Source organism: Podarcis melisellensis (assembly GCF_964234715.1).
Source record: "Podarcis melisellensis genome assembly, chromosome: 3".
Taxonomy (NCBI): domain Eukaryota; kingdom Metazoa; phylum Chordata; class Lepidosauria; order Squamata; family Lacertidae; genus Podarcis; species Podarcis melisellensis.
The window spans coordinates 88,686,803-88,701,919 of record NC_138530.1 but is presented as its reverse complement, the minus strand read 5'-3'; the positions used below and the strand labels follow the sequence as shown (position 1 = coordinate 88,701,919).

The 15,117-nt window shown below is 42.7% G+C and overlaps 1 protein-coding gene across 22 annotated transcripts in view; it reads right to left on the bottom strand.

The window, feature by feature from the left end:
- LOC309366917 (dystonin-like) overlaps nucleotides 1-15,117 on the bottom strand; it is a 301,144-nt gene that overhangs the window by 219,415 nt on the left and 66,612 nt on the right. For 21 of the 22 annotated variants that reach the window (XM_081905876.1, XM_081905879.1, XM_081905865.1 and 18 more), the window contains one exon: nucleotides 9,746-9,807. In XM_081905876.1, the coding sequence (XP_081762002.1) occupies nucleotides 9,746-9,807 (62 nt within the window). Of the gene's footprint in view, nucleotides 1-9,745; nucleotides 9,808-14,985; nucleotides 15,071-15,117 lie in introns of those variants that run through there. The other variant, XM_081905862.1, reaches the window with a different exon arrangement.

Below are 15,117 nucleotides of genomic sequence, written 5' to 3'. Positions count from 1 at the left end.
TTCAGATAAATTCCTCTCTTGGTTTTCTCTTCAAGTTTTCCAAAATGTGAACAGAAGTTTTCTTGCCACCCAAATACAGATGAATAATTTGGTTTTAAAGGCGACTAAATCGATAATGCGTATTCATATGCTAATGCCTACTGGACGCATATGTGCAAAAATACTTGATTGCTGCTTCTTAACGTTTCGTTTCAGACTCAGCATGCATACTGATTTGAACTGGAAGGCAAAGCAAGCTTGGCAACTAAGCTGCCAGTGAAATCCCTGGGATCTCCAGGGCAGGCTGCGGGAATTTGTTAGATCCTCCACGATTTACTGTGAGAATCTGGGAACTAAGCTATGTGCTGCCTCAGGCAGGCAGACTTGGGCAACATTCATAGCACAGCTGGGTGTGGGAGGCTTGGCAGCTTAGCTGGAACAAGAATGCCAGCCAGCCTTGGGGAAGGAGAGAAGAGAGAGACTGTCATTTAATTCCATAACTGGAGGAAAGGCAAAAAGAGTGTTTGCCAAGATTAAAGCAGAAGCATTTAACCAGCTAAAATGGTACATAAAACAATAATGGCAATTCACAGAATTGGGTGAGTTCACTAAGCAAGAAATATAGTTTTGGAGCATACTGGGGGGGGGGGGGTGTTTCTTCTCCCTTCCCCACCCATCTTTTCCACCGAGTAAATTAGATGTAGATTGATCAATTACACTTATATACCATCTTTTCTGACGCGGGTGGCGCTGTGGGTTAAACCACAGCCTAGGAGTTGCTGATCAGAAGGTCGGCAGTTCGAATCCCCGCGACGGGGTGAGCTCCTGTTGCTCGGTCCCTGCTCCTGCCAACCTAGCAGTTCAAAAGCACGTCAAAGTGCAAGTAGATAAATAGGTACCGCTCTGGCGGGAAGGTAAACGGTGTTTCCGTGTGTTGCTCTGGTTTGCCTGAAGCGGCTTAGTCATGCTGGCCACATGACCCGGAAGCTGTATGCCGGCTCCCTTGGCCAATAAAGCAAGATGAGCGCCACAACCCCAGAGTCGTCTGTGACTGGACCTAATGGTCAGGGATCCCTTTACCTTTACCATCTTTTCTACAAGGAGCTCGTGGTGGAATACATGTTTCTCTGCACCTCTCTCCACTGTTTCATCTCAATGACTCTATGATGTATGGTGTATGGTGCCTGGCCCAAGGCAGTAGTAGTAACAACAACAACAACAACAACAACAACCCAAGGTAACCCAGTGAACTTCACGGCTAAGTGGGGATTTTAACTCTGGTGTCCTAGGACCTAACCAAACACTTTAACCACTACACCATACTACAGTGGTACCTCGGGTTACAGATGCTTTGGGTTACAGATGCTTCAGGTTACAGACTCTGCTAACCCAAAAATAGTACCTTGGGTTAAGAACTTTGCTTCAGCACGAGAACAGAAATTGTGTGGCAGCAGCAGGAGGCCCCATTAGCTAAAGTGGTACCTCAGGTTAAGAACAGTTTCAGGTTAAGAACAGACCTCCAGAATGAATTAAGTTCTTAACCCGAGGTACCACTGTATTTGTTTCAAATACTTCACACCTAGTTTACCCTACACAACATTTTATAAAAAATAATCTGGATTTAGTGTGATATACCAATTGAAAAACAAAGCAACACCCCCACCCGGAATGCCATCATTCCTATATTGTTCACCTCTAAATAATCTTGCTCCCAATGTCCACTTTGCACACTGTAAATATAGACTCTGCCTGCCCATGTGCTTATATGGCTCCTGGCATGCTTCTGTCTGTTCACTGACCTCACTATTCTTCTGCCTTGGCCAGTTTCAATGACACTTGAGCTGACCACAGCATAACTGAGATTTCTAAAAAAAGAAGAAACATCTGAATGTGGTTGGTGCAGGTGCCGTATACATTTTCTTCATCCTCAGGCATTTGTGTGAAGACCAAAACTGGTCCTAGAGACCTGGGCCGAGTACTGGAGAGGTCTGTTGGCGGCTCCTCGGAGAGATAATGATTGCCTAGCCTGCCCCGTCTCCAATTTCCAGGAAAGCAATGGCTTGAATTGCTGGCTTATAAGCAGTATTCATTGGAGATTCCTGGTATACCTCAGGAGTTCTCAGGAATTCCTCAATGGTAAAGCTGGTAATGCACAAACCAAGAACACATCCCAGAACCCTTTGCAATGTCAAGGAATTCCATGGTCAACATGCAGAGCGCCCCAAAAGGCAAAGCCATTTAGAAAAGTCTCCCTAAAATAGAAAGTGCTTATATGATCGGTTTACATATATGAATGCATGTAAGCATGTACATGCATACATCTTATGCACCAGTTATCAGCAGGATTCTGATTATTATTTCTATAGCGCCAACCAGGACAATATCCTTTCTCAACTGACTGTAAGTGGCTCTGCCTGTACAGAAGTTATGCTGAAGGAGTATGAAAATCTTTTACATCTATTTTGTCACTAGATAAAATTCTGTTGAGGAGTAAGAAGCGTCCCTATAGCATAGAAGCTGTGTCGCTCCAGATGTTGCTGGACTCCAAATCCATCATCCCTGACCACTGGACCACTGCTTCCAACATCTGGAAAGCCATAGAGTTCCCTCTTATAGGAATGAGGACTGTCCCTCTCTTCTCTTTCACAGATTTTATAATGTGGGGTGTCAACATTTTCCGGACTTTGATTGTCAGTAAGCACTGGAAATGGAAAAGAGAGCCTGAGTGCATTATTAATATATACCCATAGGAGGAGAGGGATCGCACATGATAAGGAAAACACAGCAACTCCTCCCCTGTTTTCTTCTTTCTATAACATATCCTTCTGGGTGCCAGATAAATACTAACTTGTAGCTCCAGCTGGTGTGTGCCTATACACATGAAAGGCTTCCCAAAGCACCTTTTAGCTTCCATTTTAATTGAGTGATACCACATCTGGGGTCCCTGCTGTGTTCTGTTGCTATCTAAGACCCGAGGCAAGCACAAGCCACAGCAGGAGGGCACATGGCCGTGTCCTCCCTGCCTTGGCAGTGTTTCCTTTGATCCTTTCTGAAACTCTCAATATATGTTGCCTCTTGGAAGGATGCTGCTGCATTTTAAAACACTGCATATTTTTATTCAGATTTGTCTTCTTGTTTGCAAGGTAAATCTTTCTGACTCCTCCTACCCCAAAGAAAATTTGCTTCTGAGTAAGGTGCTAAGCGACTCCTATGGCAACATACCCAAACTGTGCATGGTTCCCCAAGAATTACATTGTTAGTCTGTGTAATAGCAGCTACATGATACAAGGACCTTTGTGCAGATGGCGCTATTCCCTCACTCTTGTTCAGTCTTCTTGTCAAAAGCAGTTAGGTGCTAAAACAGGCATCAATTCTGTTTCTCAACAAAAGAGGCAGAAAAGTTGGGAAGCTAAACACAATGAGGCTGTTCTTTTTTCACAGTATCTTTTAACATCTATTCACTTTCTTTTTCTTTTTCTTGTCAACTTCTTCCAGAGTACAAAAAAATGGCAACCAGCACTGTGCAGAGAGGAATGTCTATATGAGAATAGAGGAGCTACACACAGACCTCCCACCCCACAAAGGCCTGTTTGTCCTGTGTTGCAGATGGGAATCTCACCATGAAGGTGTCATGGACTTTGAAGACGCTTCAACTCAGGACAAAAGGGAGAAACGTGCTAAGAGGAGGGCACATTTGGCAAACCTTCACCTTGATCAATTCCCGCACGGAAACCTATGCCCTCACAGTGGAAGGTCGTGTGGATCCAGAATTGGCCTCCACAGTCACTTACAAACTCACTGTTAAGACCCTGTTCATGAAAGACAATCTTACTTGGCTACAAGTGATCACAGAGGAAGAAGAAGAGGAAGAGGAAGAAGAAGAGGAAGAAGAAGAAGAAGAAGAAGCTGCCCAGTGGCAAGATTAAATTCTGCCCATCATATGTAGGACTACAGCCCCTGGTTTAAGTTAATAATATCTATTGCTACCTCAAAGATGTTTGACAAATGTTCTCTTCTAAATGATTCCTACAAATTCAGTTGCTTTGAAATTACATTGTAGTAGAAAGTTCCCGATTGTAAGGATCTTTCAACAACAATATATTTTAAACCACCTTTCAACCAAAGTTCCCGAATAAAACTTATTTGGCATTTGCATATCACCCAGATCATAGTTAGTGCTGACAGTTCAATGCTCTTCTTTCTTACTGACCTCTAAAACCTGTCACTGTGCTGTCTGAAATTATAATTCCATTTCACTTGTTTACCTGGGTTTGTCACTTCCAGTAACACTCCCTTTCCCCCCTCCTCATCCATCACAAACACTCTTCTGTCATGCCATATAAAGTATCCGTAAAGGAATTATGTGGTGTTTATCACCATACATCTGAGTTTGCAGCACAGACCTTTTAATGTTTTGTACTACATCCCCCAGGTGACACATTAAGTGCAAAATCATCTGCATTATTTCCAAGCATGCTGACAGCACTGTTTATTTCTTTTGTACATATTTTGGCACAATAGTCCAAAGTCTCATGCATTCCTATTCCTTTCTGTAGATGAGATGGAGTAGTTCCATTGGTGCCTAATTATTAAATAACCATGGGCTTACATTCACTCCCATCTCCAAGGATATTTTATTAAATATTTTATTTAACAGAATCATAATCATCTTATATACAGTGCATACAACCTCATTTCAACCAATAATAGTAATTTCTAGCCAGCACAGATGTGTGCCTTAACTGCCTGTATATTTCATAAATGCCCCCCAATTCCCTTAGTCATGCATAATTAGCGTACTGAATAGCTGAAGACATCAGCAACTGTAGGGAATGTGATACCATCATCGGGTTCAAAGGCAGGCTTGTGGAACTGATTTTACTGCTCTGAAACGGTCTTATTCCAAAATGCTAGAAATGAGTAGATAAATAAATAAATCTAGAATGCACATTAAAAAGGCTTTCATGTTTTATTCTGGCTTCAGGCACACACAATAATTAAGATTGGAACAGGTTTTTTTAAAAAACAACAACCAAAAACCTCGCCACAGAAAAGAGCACACTGATTAAAGGAATCCTAGAAGCATAAAATAGCTACGGTAAGTCAAAAAGAGCCTCCAAGTGTCATTTCCACTCTCTGTACCAGGCCTCCTAGAAGTAATACAGCTTACAATCAAATTAATGGAGAAGGACGCCTCAGAGTATAGGGGAGAATTTTGGTGTAGGAAAAAGCTGCTGGTGTGCCTGCCCCCCCCCCGGCTTTTATTTTATTTATTTTTTTCAAAACACAGGAAGGTGCACTTTGCTTCAGGAAGATAAAACTTCATTTTTTATGATGTGGGGGATTATTTTGAGGCAAAGGCCCAGCTTTTGCCTTACCCCCTTTTAAAGGACTACAGAAGTGCTGAAGAGGTACACTTCTTACTCCTGAAATAACATTTGCAACAACCAAAATTTCAACAACTGTGTGAGACTGTGGATTGTGTCTGATGTTTCTCTGGTCGGTGGTAGTACACCCCAGATGGCCATGGAATCACACTGGGTCATGACTAACTTTAAGTCCCTTGATTTCAGTAGGTCTACACTGGATATGAGGGACATGGGTGGTGCTGTGAGTTAAACCACAGAGACTAGGGTTTGCCGATCAGAAGGTCGGCGGTTCGAATCCCTGCAATGGGGTGAGCTCCCATTGCTCGGTCCCAGCTCCTGCCAACCTAGCAGTTCAAAAGCACGAAGTGCAAGTAGATAAAGAGGTACCGCTCCGGCGGGAGGGTAAACGGCATTTCCGTGCGCTGCTCTGGTTCACCGGAAGCAGCTTAGTCATGCTGGCCACATGACCCGGAAGCTGTTCGCTGGCTCCCTCAGCCAGTAAAGCGAGATGAGTGCCGCAACCCCAGAGTCGTCTGCAACTGGACCTAATGTTCAGGGGTCCCTTTACCTTTTTACACTGGATATGACTGAGTTGGATAAAATCCACAGCCAAGAGAGAATCAGATATAAATACTGGCTTTGAACTCCAACCTGGGTACTGGGAAAACAGCAATGGAGGACAGGTTTTGCCTTGGAAGACTCAAGAAGCAGAACCATAAAGAGACAGCTATCATAGCTGGATGTGGATTTCTTTACCTCATTGGACCTTGGGTGAGATCCTGCGACAGAATGCAATGGAAGGAAGGGGGATGCCAGGTTGAGAAATAACCCTCATATATTTGTGCAGCACGTCCATGAGTGCTGCATGTCAGTTTTAGCCTCATGAGGAGTGGTCAAAATATTTCTTATAACATGACAGAATGAAACTGTAAGTAATCTACTGCATGGTGAGAGAGCTTACTTCATGGTAGTTTGGGCATCTGTATTGATTCATCTCTGGATGACAAGGCACAAAATAGCCCCAAATAATAGCCTTAAACTCTGTACTGAAATGATGGATCAATGACCCAATTCAGTGGTAACACTGCGTGATGCAGCAATGGTTAGGAGATTGGGAGGGCTTCATGGGCTCATGAGCACCTCCCTCTTCCTTCCGCAGTTAGCATTAACTTTGGTATCACTTTACATTTCTGTCAGTGTGTAACCATAGACTGCTTTGAGGTCTAAGCTACATATTGCATAGGCAATCTGTAACATTATTTTTGCTTAAAAGCAGTGAAGGCTTCAAATTTGATTTTTAAAAGCTCGACAGTATTTTTGGGTTGTTGTTTTCTTTTAAAAAAACAACAGAACTCATTATCTCTTTATGGAAGCTGTACTTTCACGATTGCTGCTACATATTACTGTTAGAGCAAGCATTGTTAAAGATCAAAACTTATATACAAATAAAAAAATTGGTGGCTTGTTTACTTGGACACCTTTTTTGTCCTCATATGCAAAAAGTCACAACTGTAACCACAAATTATAAATGAGGGGAAATGTATGTGGCATAATAAATACTAGCCAATCTCTTCAATTTTCTGCATGTGGGATAGTCTAAGATCCAACCATTCCCCTCAGGATAAATGGCACAGTTCACAATTGAAGCGGGGAACAAGCCAATATTTTTTCAAACTCTAATCTGCATACAGCAATATTGTACAGATAACAAGAAACAGCTTGCTGAATAATGTATCAATTAATTTTAAATCCTTCAGCTGGTTTTAGCTGGTAAAATAACCCTGCATGTTAATACCTTGCAAGGACAAATAATAAAATATTAATCAAAGTTTATGCTAATCAAGTGTTAATTGCAAACAATCCATACCAAAGAGAATGAATTAATATATTAACAATATTAGCCTGCTAAGTTATTAATCCGGAGGAATAATTAATTTACTTTAGCATCATTAATTTGAATACTACCAAGGAGGCTAATGGCTGTGCATGTTTATAGTTATATTTATTTTATATATATATGTGTGTGTGTGTGTGTGTGTGTATATATAGTTTTCTGTCTTACTCATTGACCCACAGTTTTGGGGCGTGGAATACCATTTCACCTCTAGAAACCATAAAACGGGAATGGAATCCTTCCAGGGATCACTGCTCTCTAGCGCAAGCACACTTAGGCTGCAATCTTACCTCCCCAGTGAAATTAACAGGACTTAATTCTCAGTGGACATGGTTGGGACCATGCTATTATGTTGCAATCATCTACATACTTACTGTATATACTCAAGCATAAACTGACCCGAATATAAGCTGAGGCACCTAATTTTACCAAAAAAAAACCCTGGGAAAACTTATTGACTCGAGTATAAGCCGGTTCACCACACCACAAACCTCCTGGTGGGCCGGAGTGCATGTGTGTGTGCGCACATGCGCACATAGCGAAGGGGGCTTCTCTCTCCCCACCCAGCCCCTCCCGTCCCCCTGCCTACCTAGGGTGCTGCGGAGAGGCAGAGGCTGGTGGCGGCATGTATGGAGGAAGAACAAGCAGCCCAAAATGGCTGCTTTTGAGCTGCTCCTTCCTCCTCCTCCGCCGACAGCAGCCTCTTACACCCTCACTTGAGTATAAGCCGAGGGGGGCTTTTTCAGCATAAAAAATGTGCTGAAAAAGTCAGCTTATACACAAGTATATACGGTACCTAGGAGTAAGTCCCAATGAACCAAGTATGACTTACTTCTGAGTAGGCATGTATAACATTGCACTGTGAAGCTTGTGTTTTTCTGTTTCCTAAAAATATGTTAGCATGCTACAACAGAAAAGGATATTTGGCTTTATCTAATTCTTACTCTGTGCTTGCTGTTGCTCCACCCCCACCCTCATTACTGTCTTGTTCTCTTATTATAGAGTGAAGACCCTGCATATACTGCTTACACTGTTTGTACTAGGGTCCTCGGAGAACCCTACCAATTATTGTGCCTCAAAAATTCAGGCAGAAACATCTAATATCAACCCACACTCTGCTCCAACAGCTGGGGGTTCCAGGGCAGAGTACCCCAGCCAAGTAAGCAGGGGAAGAGTGGCCAAATAATATATATGTGAATAATGTGCACTGTCTGAACCGTATTGCTCTAACACCCTTCCTTCCCCGTAGTGTGGAGCAGTACCCTCCACAGAAACAAGGGAGGCACTTATCCACACACAAAAGTAAGCTTTGTGTTTGCAAAGGCCAGGCAAACCACTGCAGCCATTGCAACAGCTGCCTAAAAACCTATGAGCACGTTTTGCTTGAAGAATCACAATTCAGATTTAAGGAACATAATAAACTGTCACCAGACATGGTGCCTACTGCACTTCTCAATGCAGTCTAAGGCTAAGACATCAGCTCTGGAGGAGCATTCAGGTGGTGATATCTCTTCTTCTCCCCTTGGACTACCTCACACTGTCACGGCCCCGAAACAGGAATCTTTAGATGCAAAGTCTTCATATAAACAGTGGCCCCAATAAGGAAGCATGGTAGCCCCAGAGAGTGCTTCAAATGAAACAGTTCTCTTCTTCTCTGATGTTAAAACAAATCACCTACAATGTATCTCATACAGTGGTGCCTCGTGTTGTGTACTGCTCCCCTTACGAATGCTTCGGGTTACGCACTCCGCTAACCCGGAAGTAGATGCCCCTTGTTGCAAACTTTGCCCCGGGATGTGAGTGGAAGCCATGCTCCAGCAGCGTGGCAGCAGCAGGAGGCGTCATTAGTGAAAGAGCACCTCATGTTATGAGCGGTTTCCGGTTATGAACGGACCTCTGGAACGGATTAAGTTCGTAACTGTAATTTGGTTTAAATTTGATTTACAAACTTAATCCGTTCTGGAAGTCCGTTCTTAAACCAAAGTGTTCTTAAACCAAGGCATGCTTTCCCATAGCAGCAGGGGACTCAATTTATAAATGGAACACACACAACAGGAAGCAGAACATGTTCTTATTCCAAGGCAAAGTTCAGAAACCAAAACACCTACTCCTGGGTTTGCAGCAGTCTTAATCCAAGTTGTTCGTAAATTGGGCTGTTCTTAAACCAAGGTACCACTGTATTCACACACTTAGGTCTGGAAACCTAAAAATACTTATGAAGAGGTAAATCCTACTAACGAAATCAGTGGGATTTGCTTCCAAGTAAACATGCTTAGGATTGGACCGCTATAGATTAAGACCGTTCGTCCATTAGCACCAACAAATAGTTGCAGACACAAAGCATGACTATTCTATCATCTAAAGAAAAACAAACAAACAAACAAACAAACAAGGGAAATGTCTATAGGATATTCAGTGGAAAACCATGCCAAGTTTACACTCACAGGATTGCTACGCAGCTACACAGATATTATGATCCCATTAAGCATGCTTGTGAACTGACCTTCATAAGGTGCTGGTTTATCCATTTTGTGAATGTTTTCTTTTGTACTTTGTCCCGCTCATCTGAGGAGGAAAAAAAAAAGATTGCATTAATTCTAAAAATAGTACTTACTAAGGTCTGGGAGTGTTAGGTTAAAAATTTTCACACTACTTGAAAAGATAAGGTGACGATTCAATTAATCATCGCACGCTGGTTTGAAACATCTGTTACAACAAACTATGAGAGAGCCACTTACAAAGTCGAACAGGAGAGAGGAGGTGAAATTAAGAACCAAAAATGCTGAAAACTAATTTAAACAGATTTTTTTAATAAAAAAAAAGTTGATTAAGAAGAAGAAGAAGAGTTTGGATTTGATATCCCGCTTTATCACTATCCGAAGGAGTCTCAAAGCGGCTAACATTCTCCTTTCCCTTCCTCCCCCACAACAAACAATCTGTGAGGTGAGTGGGGCTGAGAGACTTCAGAGAAGTGTGACTGGCCCAAGGTCACCCAGCAGCTGCATGTGGAGGAGAGGAGACACGAACCAGGTCCCCCAGATTACGAGACTACCACTCTTAATCACTACACCACACTGGCTCAGAAAGTAGGGAGGGGCACTGTTTTCTACAGAGAAGGATGCCAACAAATACACATTCCAGATTATTTATTTCAGGGCTTGTCAACATGCTACATTCAAGATATTGTTTGACTCCAAATCCCAGCAACCCTAAGTTAGCACAGTCAATGGTTAGAGATGATGCGGCCTGTAGTTTAACAACATCTGAAGAGTACCACAGTGGCTATCCCTGATTTGTATATTATTAAAATAATGTCTATGCTTTTCTATCACTTCGGATGCTCAAGGCGGCAAACAACATAAACAATAAAATACAAAAAAAAAAAAAACTTCCCACCTCCCCAAAAAAACATTGTTGAGATACTTTTGCAACACTGCCAGCTTGCAACCATCAACAAAATGGTCTTAGCCATATGCTGAAACGGGCTTGGTAATCCGCCTTGGTGCCCTACAGATGAAGTGCTGATGAGACTGAATGGAACACGCCTGTTGGGAGAAGTATGGGAGACTGCGGTCAAAAAAGGAAAAAGACTATTAGTGAAGGCTGGTATTGCTTTTTTGCATATATTAGCAGGACTGATTGGTTGCATCTACTGTCATATGCCCATGGAACATTATGGTGAGGACTTATAATCTGAAAAAAGAGGACATTAGAAAAGAGTCAATATTTTATATTGCCATTTGTTGTGCAGTTCTGGGGTGGGTGGGTGAATTTGTCTGATATGCATGTCCATGTTTCAAAAATGAAAAAATGCATAATTCTTTTAAAAGTCCAATCTCACATACCCATCTAACAAACCAACAGAGGGTGAACAGACACAAAGCAGGACCTCTGCTAAGGAACAAAATGTGCACGTTCACATAGGGAACAGGGTGGGTCACCTTCACTTAAGGTAACCTCTCCTGAGGCTACTTGTGGCTTAAAGGTAAAGGTACCCCTGCCCGTACGGGCCAGTCGTGTCCAACTCTAGGGTTGTGCGCCCATCTCACTTAAGAGGCCGGGGGCCAGTGCTGTCCGGAGACACTTCCGGGTCACATGGCCAGCGTGACGAAGCTGCTTTGGCGAGCCAGCACCAGCGCAGCACACGGAAACGCCGTTTCCCTTCCCGCTATAAAGCGGTACCTATTTATCTACTTGCACTTAGGAGTGCTTTCGAACTGCTGGGTGGGCAGGAGCTGGGACCGAACGACGGGAGCTCACCCCGCCGCAGGGATTCGAACCGCCGACCATACGATCGACAAGTCCTAGGCGCTGAGGTTTTACCCACAGCGCCACCCGCATCCCTTGTGGCTTAGGAGATCAGAAATTGAACTCTGACTACAACTTCGCTTCTCAGCCCAATTAAACACAAATGAAATATTGCAATGATAGTCTCCATCCACCCAGCTCCTGTCAAAAGCTTAGGACATTATACCACAAACACAAGTGCACAAAACTCTCTAAGCTGCTAATCACCGGTCCAAATTTCACACCTGGTCCCAAGCTCACTTTATTGCTCTTTCCTACTTGCTGTCTGTTAAGCAGTGTCCACTCTTTCTTTAGGTGCTTACAGGATACCAGAGGTTACTTTTCTGGACAGTTTCAGCACTCGGGTCCACTTGCAGCACTTGCTGCCCCCTCCCTCTAAAACACTGGCTTTCAGTTGGTGGGTTGGGACCCACTACCAAGTCACAGCCTGATCTCAGGTGGGTCACAACAGCAGAATTACTGAAAAACAACTACAGTGGTACCTCGGGTTACATATGCTTCAGGTTACAGACTCCGCTAACCCAGAAATAGTGCTTCAGGTTAAGAACTTTGCTTCAGGGTGAGAACAGAAATCGTGCTCCAGTGGCATGGCAGCAGCAGGAGGCCCCATTAGCTAAAGTGGTGCTTCAGGTTAAGAACAGTTTCAGGTTAAGAACAGACTTCCCGAACGAATTAAGTACTTAACCTGAGGTACCACTGTATATGGTTAAGAAAAGAAAGTGGGTCCCTAAACAAATGTTTGGGCTAAAGGTGTGTCCTGGGATTGAAAGTGGAAGACTACAGCTCCAAAGTGAATGGGATCAGTTGCCAGAACAGACAGCCATAACACACCTCCACATATCCCTTAAATACGGAGCAGTTCTGTGAATTTTAATTCTATGCAACTTCGGCAACCAATCAACATCTCCAGTAGGGCTGTCAGGCTGTAACCCAAAGATTCCCCTCTTCTTTTAAACCTGCTGATCAAATGGGAGAGGAGGTGGTCGGTCGTAACCTCCTGCCCTTCTAAATCCTATTATCTTCCTCCTTCAGCTTGCTGTAACAAGCAGGATTTCAGAGCTGGAGTGGACTCTGGGAGGACAAAGGGAGAGGGACAAGTGGGAGTTGCCTCATCTGCTGATTCCCCATTTCCTGGATTTGCTAACAGAGTAAGACTTAATTGATGCTAACCTTTAAGGTATGCAATGTCTCTCTGGACATAACGAAGACAAAGAAGCAAAGGAGTAGGTTTTTTCCATTTTAATTAAGATGCAACACATGTATCAATTATTCCTCATGTACTCTATTTCACAACGTAAGCAAGCACTGCTGTGTTGGGAAAGGCAATGCGCAGGATGGCAGAATAACTCAAGAACGAAGGGAAAGCAAAAGTATTTTTTAGAACAGAGCTGAAATGCCTGTGAAAATCAGGTACTGAATTTGTATTTTTGAAACTCCTCCAGGGGGAAAAGGTGGGTTTTTTTTTAACAGAATATCTGCAAACATTCTCAGTAGTGGTACTATTATTATCTGGTAGAAGCAGCTATTCCCCTCCTCCACTTGGCCCTGGAATTATGCAATGTATGGGTCATTGTGGTGGATAAAAATTGGCGGCTAGGCCGCCAACAAAGGAAGTCTGCTATATTGCCACCGTTGTTGCTTGCTACTGCAGCAAAAACCAAAAGCAAGTGGAAAGAGCCCGTGCTGCTAGCATTTCTAATATTAAGTCCCTTTCTCAATATTTTGTTGGAGAATTTCATCAACTTCACACTGGAGAAAAGTCTGTAAAAAAAATCTTCCCATTACACTACCCTCAAACAAAGAAAAGAGAAAAGAAGAGCCATTTTCACCCAGTCCTCAAATGTTTTTGATATTAGAGGTCATATTAACATTTGCTGTAAAAATAAACTTTGATTCTTCCAGCTTATGCCATTTATTCCAAATTCAGTTTTAATATATGTCTCCGTCTTGAACTTGCTAGATGCAGATGAGTGATAGGAGGCACCAGCTGGGGAACCCCCAAGGGAAGAAGGACCAGAGCCAGGGGATTGGTAGTGGGACAACAATGAGTGGTCAGAGGGAGAAGAGGAAGTAGACTGGGAGGAGGAGGTATCAGAAGCTGAAGAGGTAACAGGGCTTAGTGAGCAGGAAGGTTCTGTGGCAGAGAGTGGCCCAGAATCAGAGGCAGAAGCAGAGGCTGGAGAGGCCTTGGCAGAGATGGGTGAAGAAGCCAGGGTGTTTCCCCTTCCTGCTGTGACTAGCTCCCCTCCCATTTGGTCTTCCAGAACCAGATGGGGTATAAAGAGAGTGGAGCAAAGACAGGCAAGACAACAGAGTCTCAGATTGCTTGGGAAGGAACCAGGGGAGGAGGAGACTTAGGGAGCTGAGGGAAAGCGGAGACCTTCAGTCTTCACAACTGCCTCATAGGGTCAAGTTTTACCAGGAAGAGTTGATGTGCTCTCTAGGCCTGGCCTCCTGAGCTGTCTTGCTTCTTTGAATAAAGAGTTAATTTCACTGAATTCTTTTTGAGTTATTGATGACCGGCTCCTAGCACCCACTCCTGTAAGCCTCTTACTGCAATTGTGTTATACTTAGAACAGCACTGCCATGACAACAGTAAAAAGCTAATTGTGATAGTCACAGAATAGATCCACAGAAATAAATGAACTTGAAGTTTTACAGTTTTTTTGTTTAATTTATATACCACCCTTCATCCAAGGATCATCAGGCGTCTTACAATATAACAACACAGAAATACAAAACACAATAACACAATAACAAACACAATAACAAGCAAAACAAAACACTGCAGCATTTTTTATTTATTAAATAATGTTGGATACCAGCCAAAGACATTATTTTGGGTCTTTGGAGCATGCTAGGACACTTTGGGCTGTAAATCCTAGGCACACACTTATTTAGAGGAAGCTTCACTGAACACAGTGGGACTTACTTCCATGTATGCATGTAAAGGATTGCTCTGTTAACCAAATGTATACTTACTACCATAATTCCAACTAAAGCCCTACCAGAAAATATTGCCAGAATGCAAAAAGACTGGATCTCATGATATATAATATCCTTACTTTGGGAGAATACTGGAACTTGGAAGGTAACCATGCATTAATGCTTCGCAAATTTACTATGATTACAAGCAGTAAAAGGGAGTAAAGTCAGATGTAGACACATAAAAACCAAGTTGTAAACATATAACTTTGACAGTGTCCAGCACATTCACAAATAACAGGACTAAAGTTCAGAGCCTTTTACAGCAAGTCTTTCAAACCAGAAGCTCTGGAAAACAAAGTAAAAAAAAAACACACAACACCTCGGATAACTGAACTAATCCACAAGAAAGCAAAATATGTTTGCAATTCCAAAGACTACTTTTGCACATTTTTTTTCCAAAGCAAAACTGGTAAAACAAACATAAAACATGGCAGAGTTTGTACTAACCCGTACAGCACATTAGTTCCACCAATTTTGTATTCCATTCCTGCTTACATCTAGGGGGCTGTCCTATCATTCCAGGGGAGTGAGGTGCTGTTAATTTTCTTAAACTCTTCAACTTCAGACTATAAACTAGTT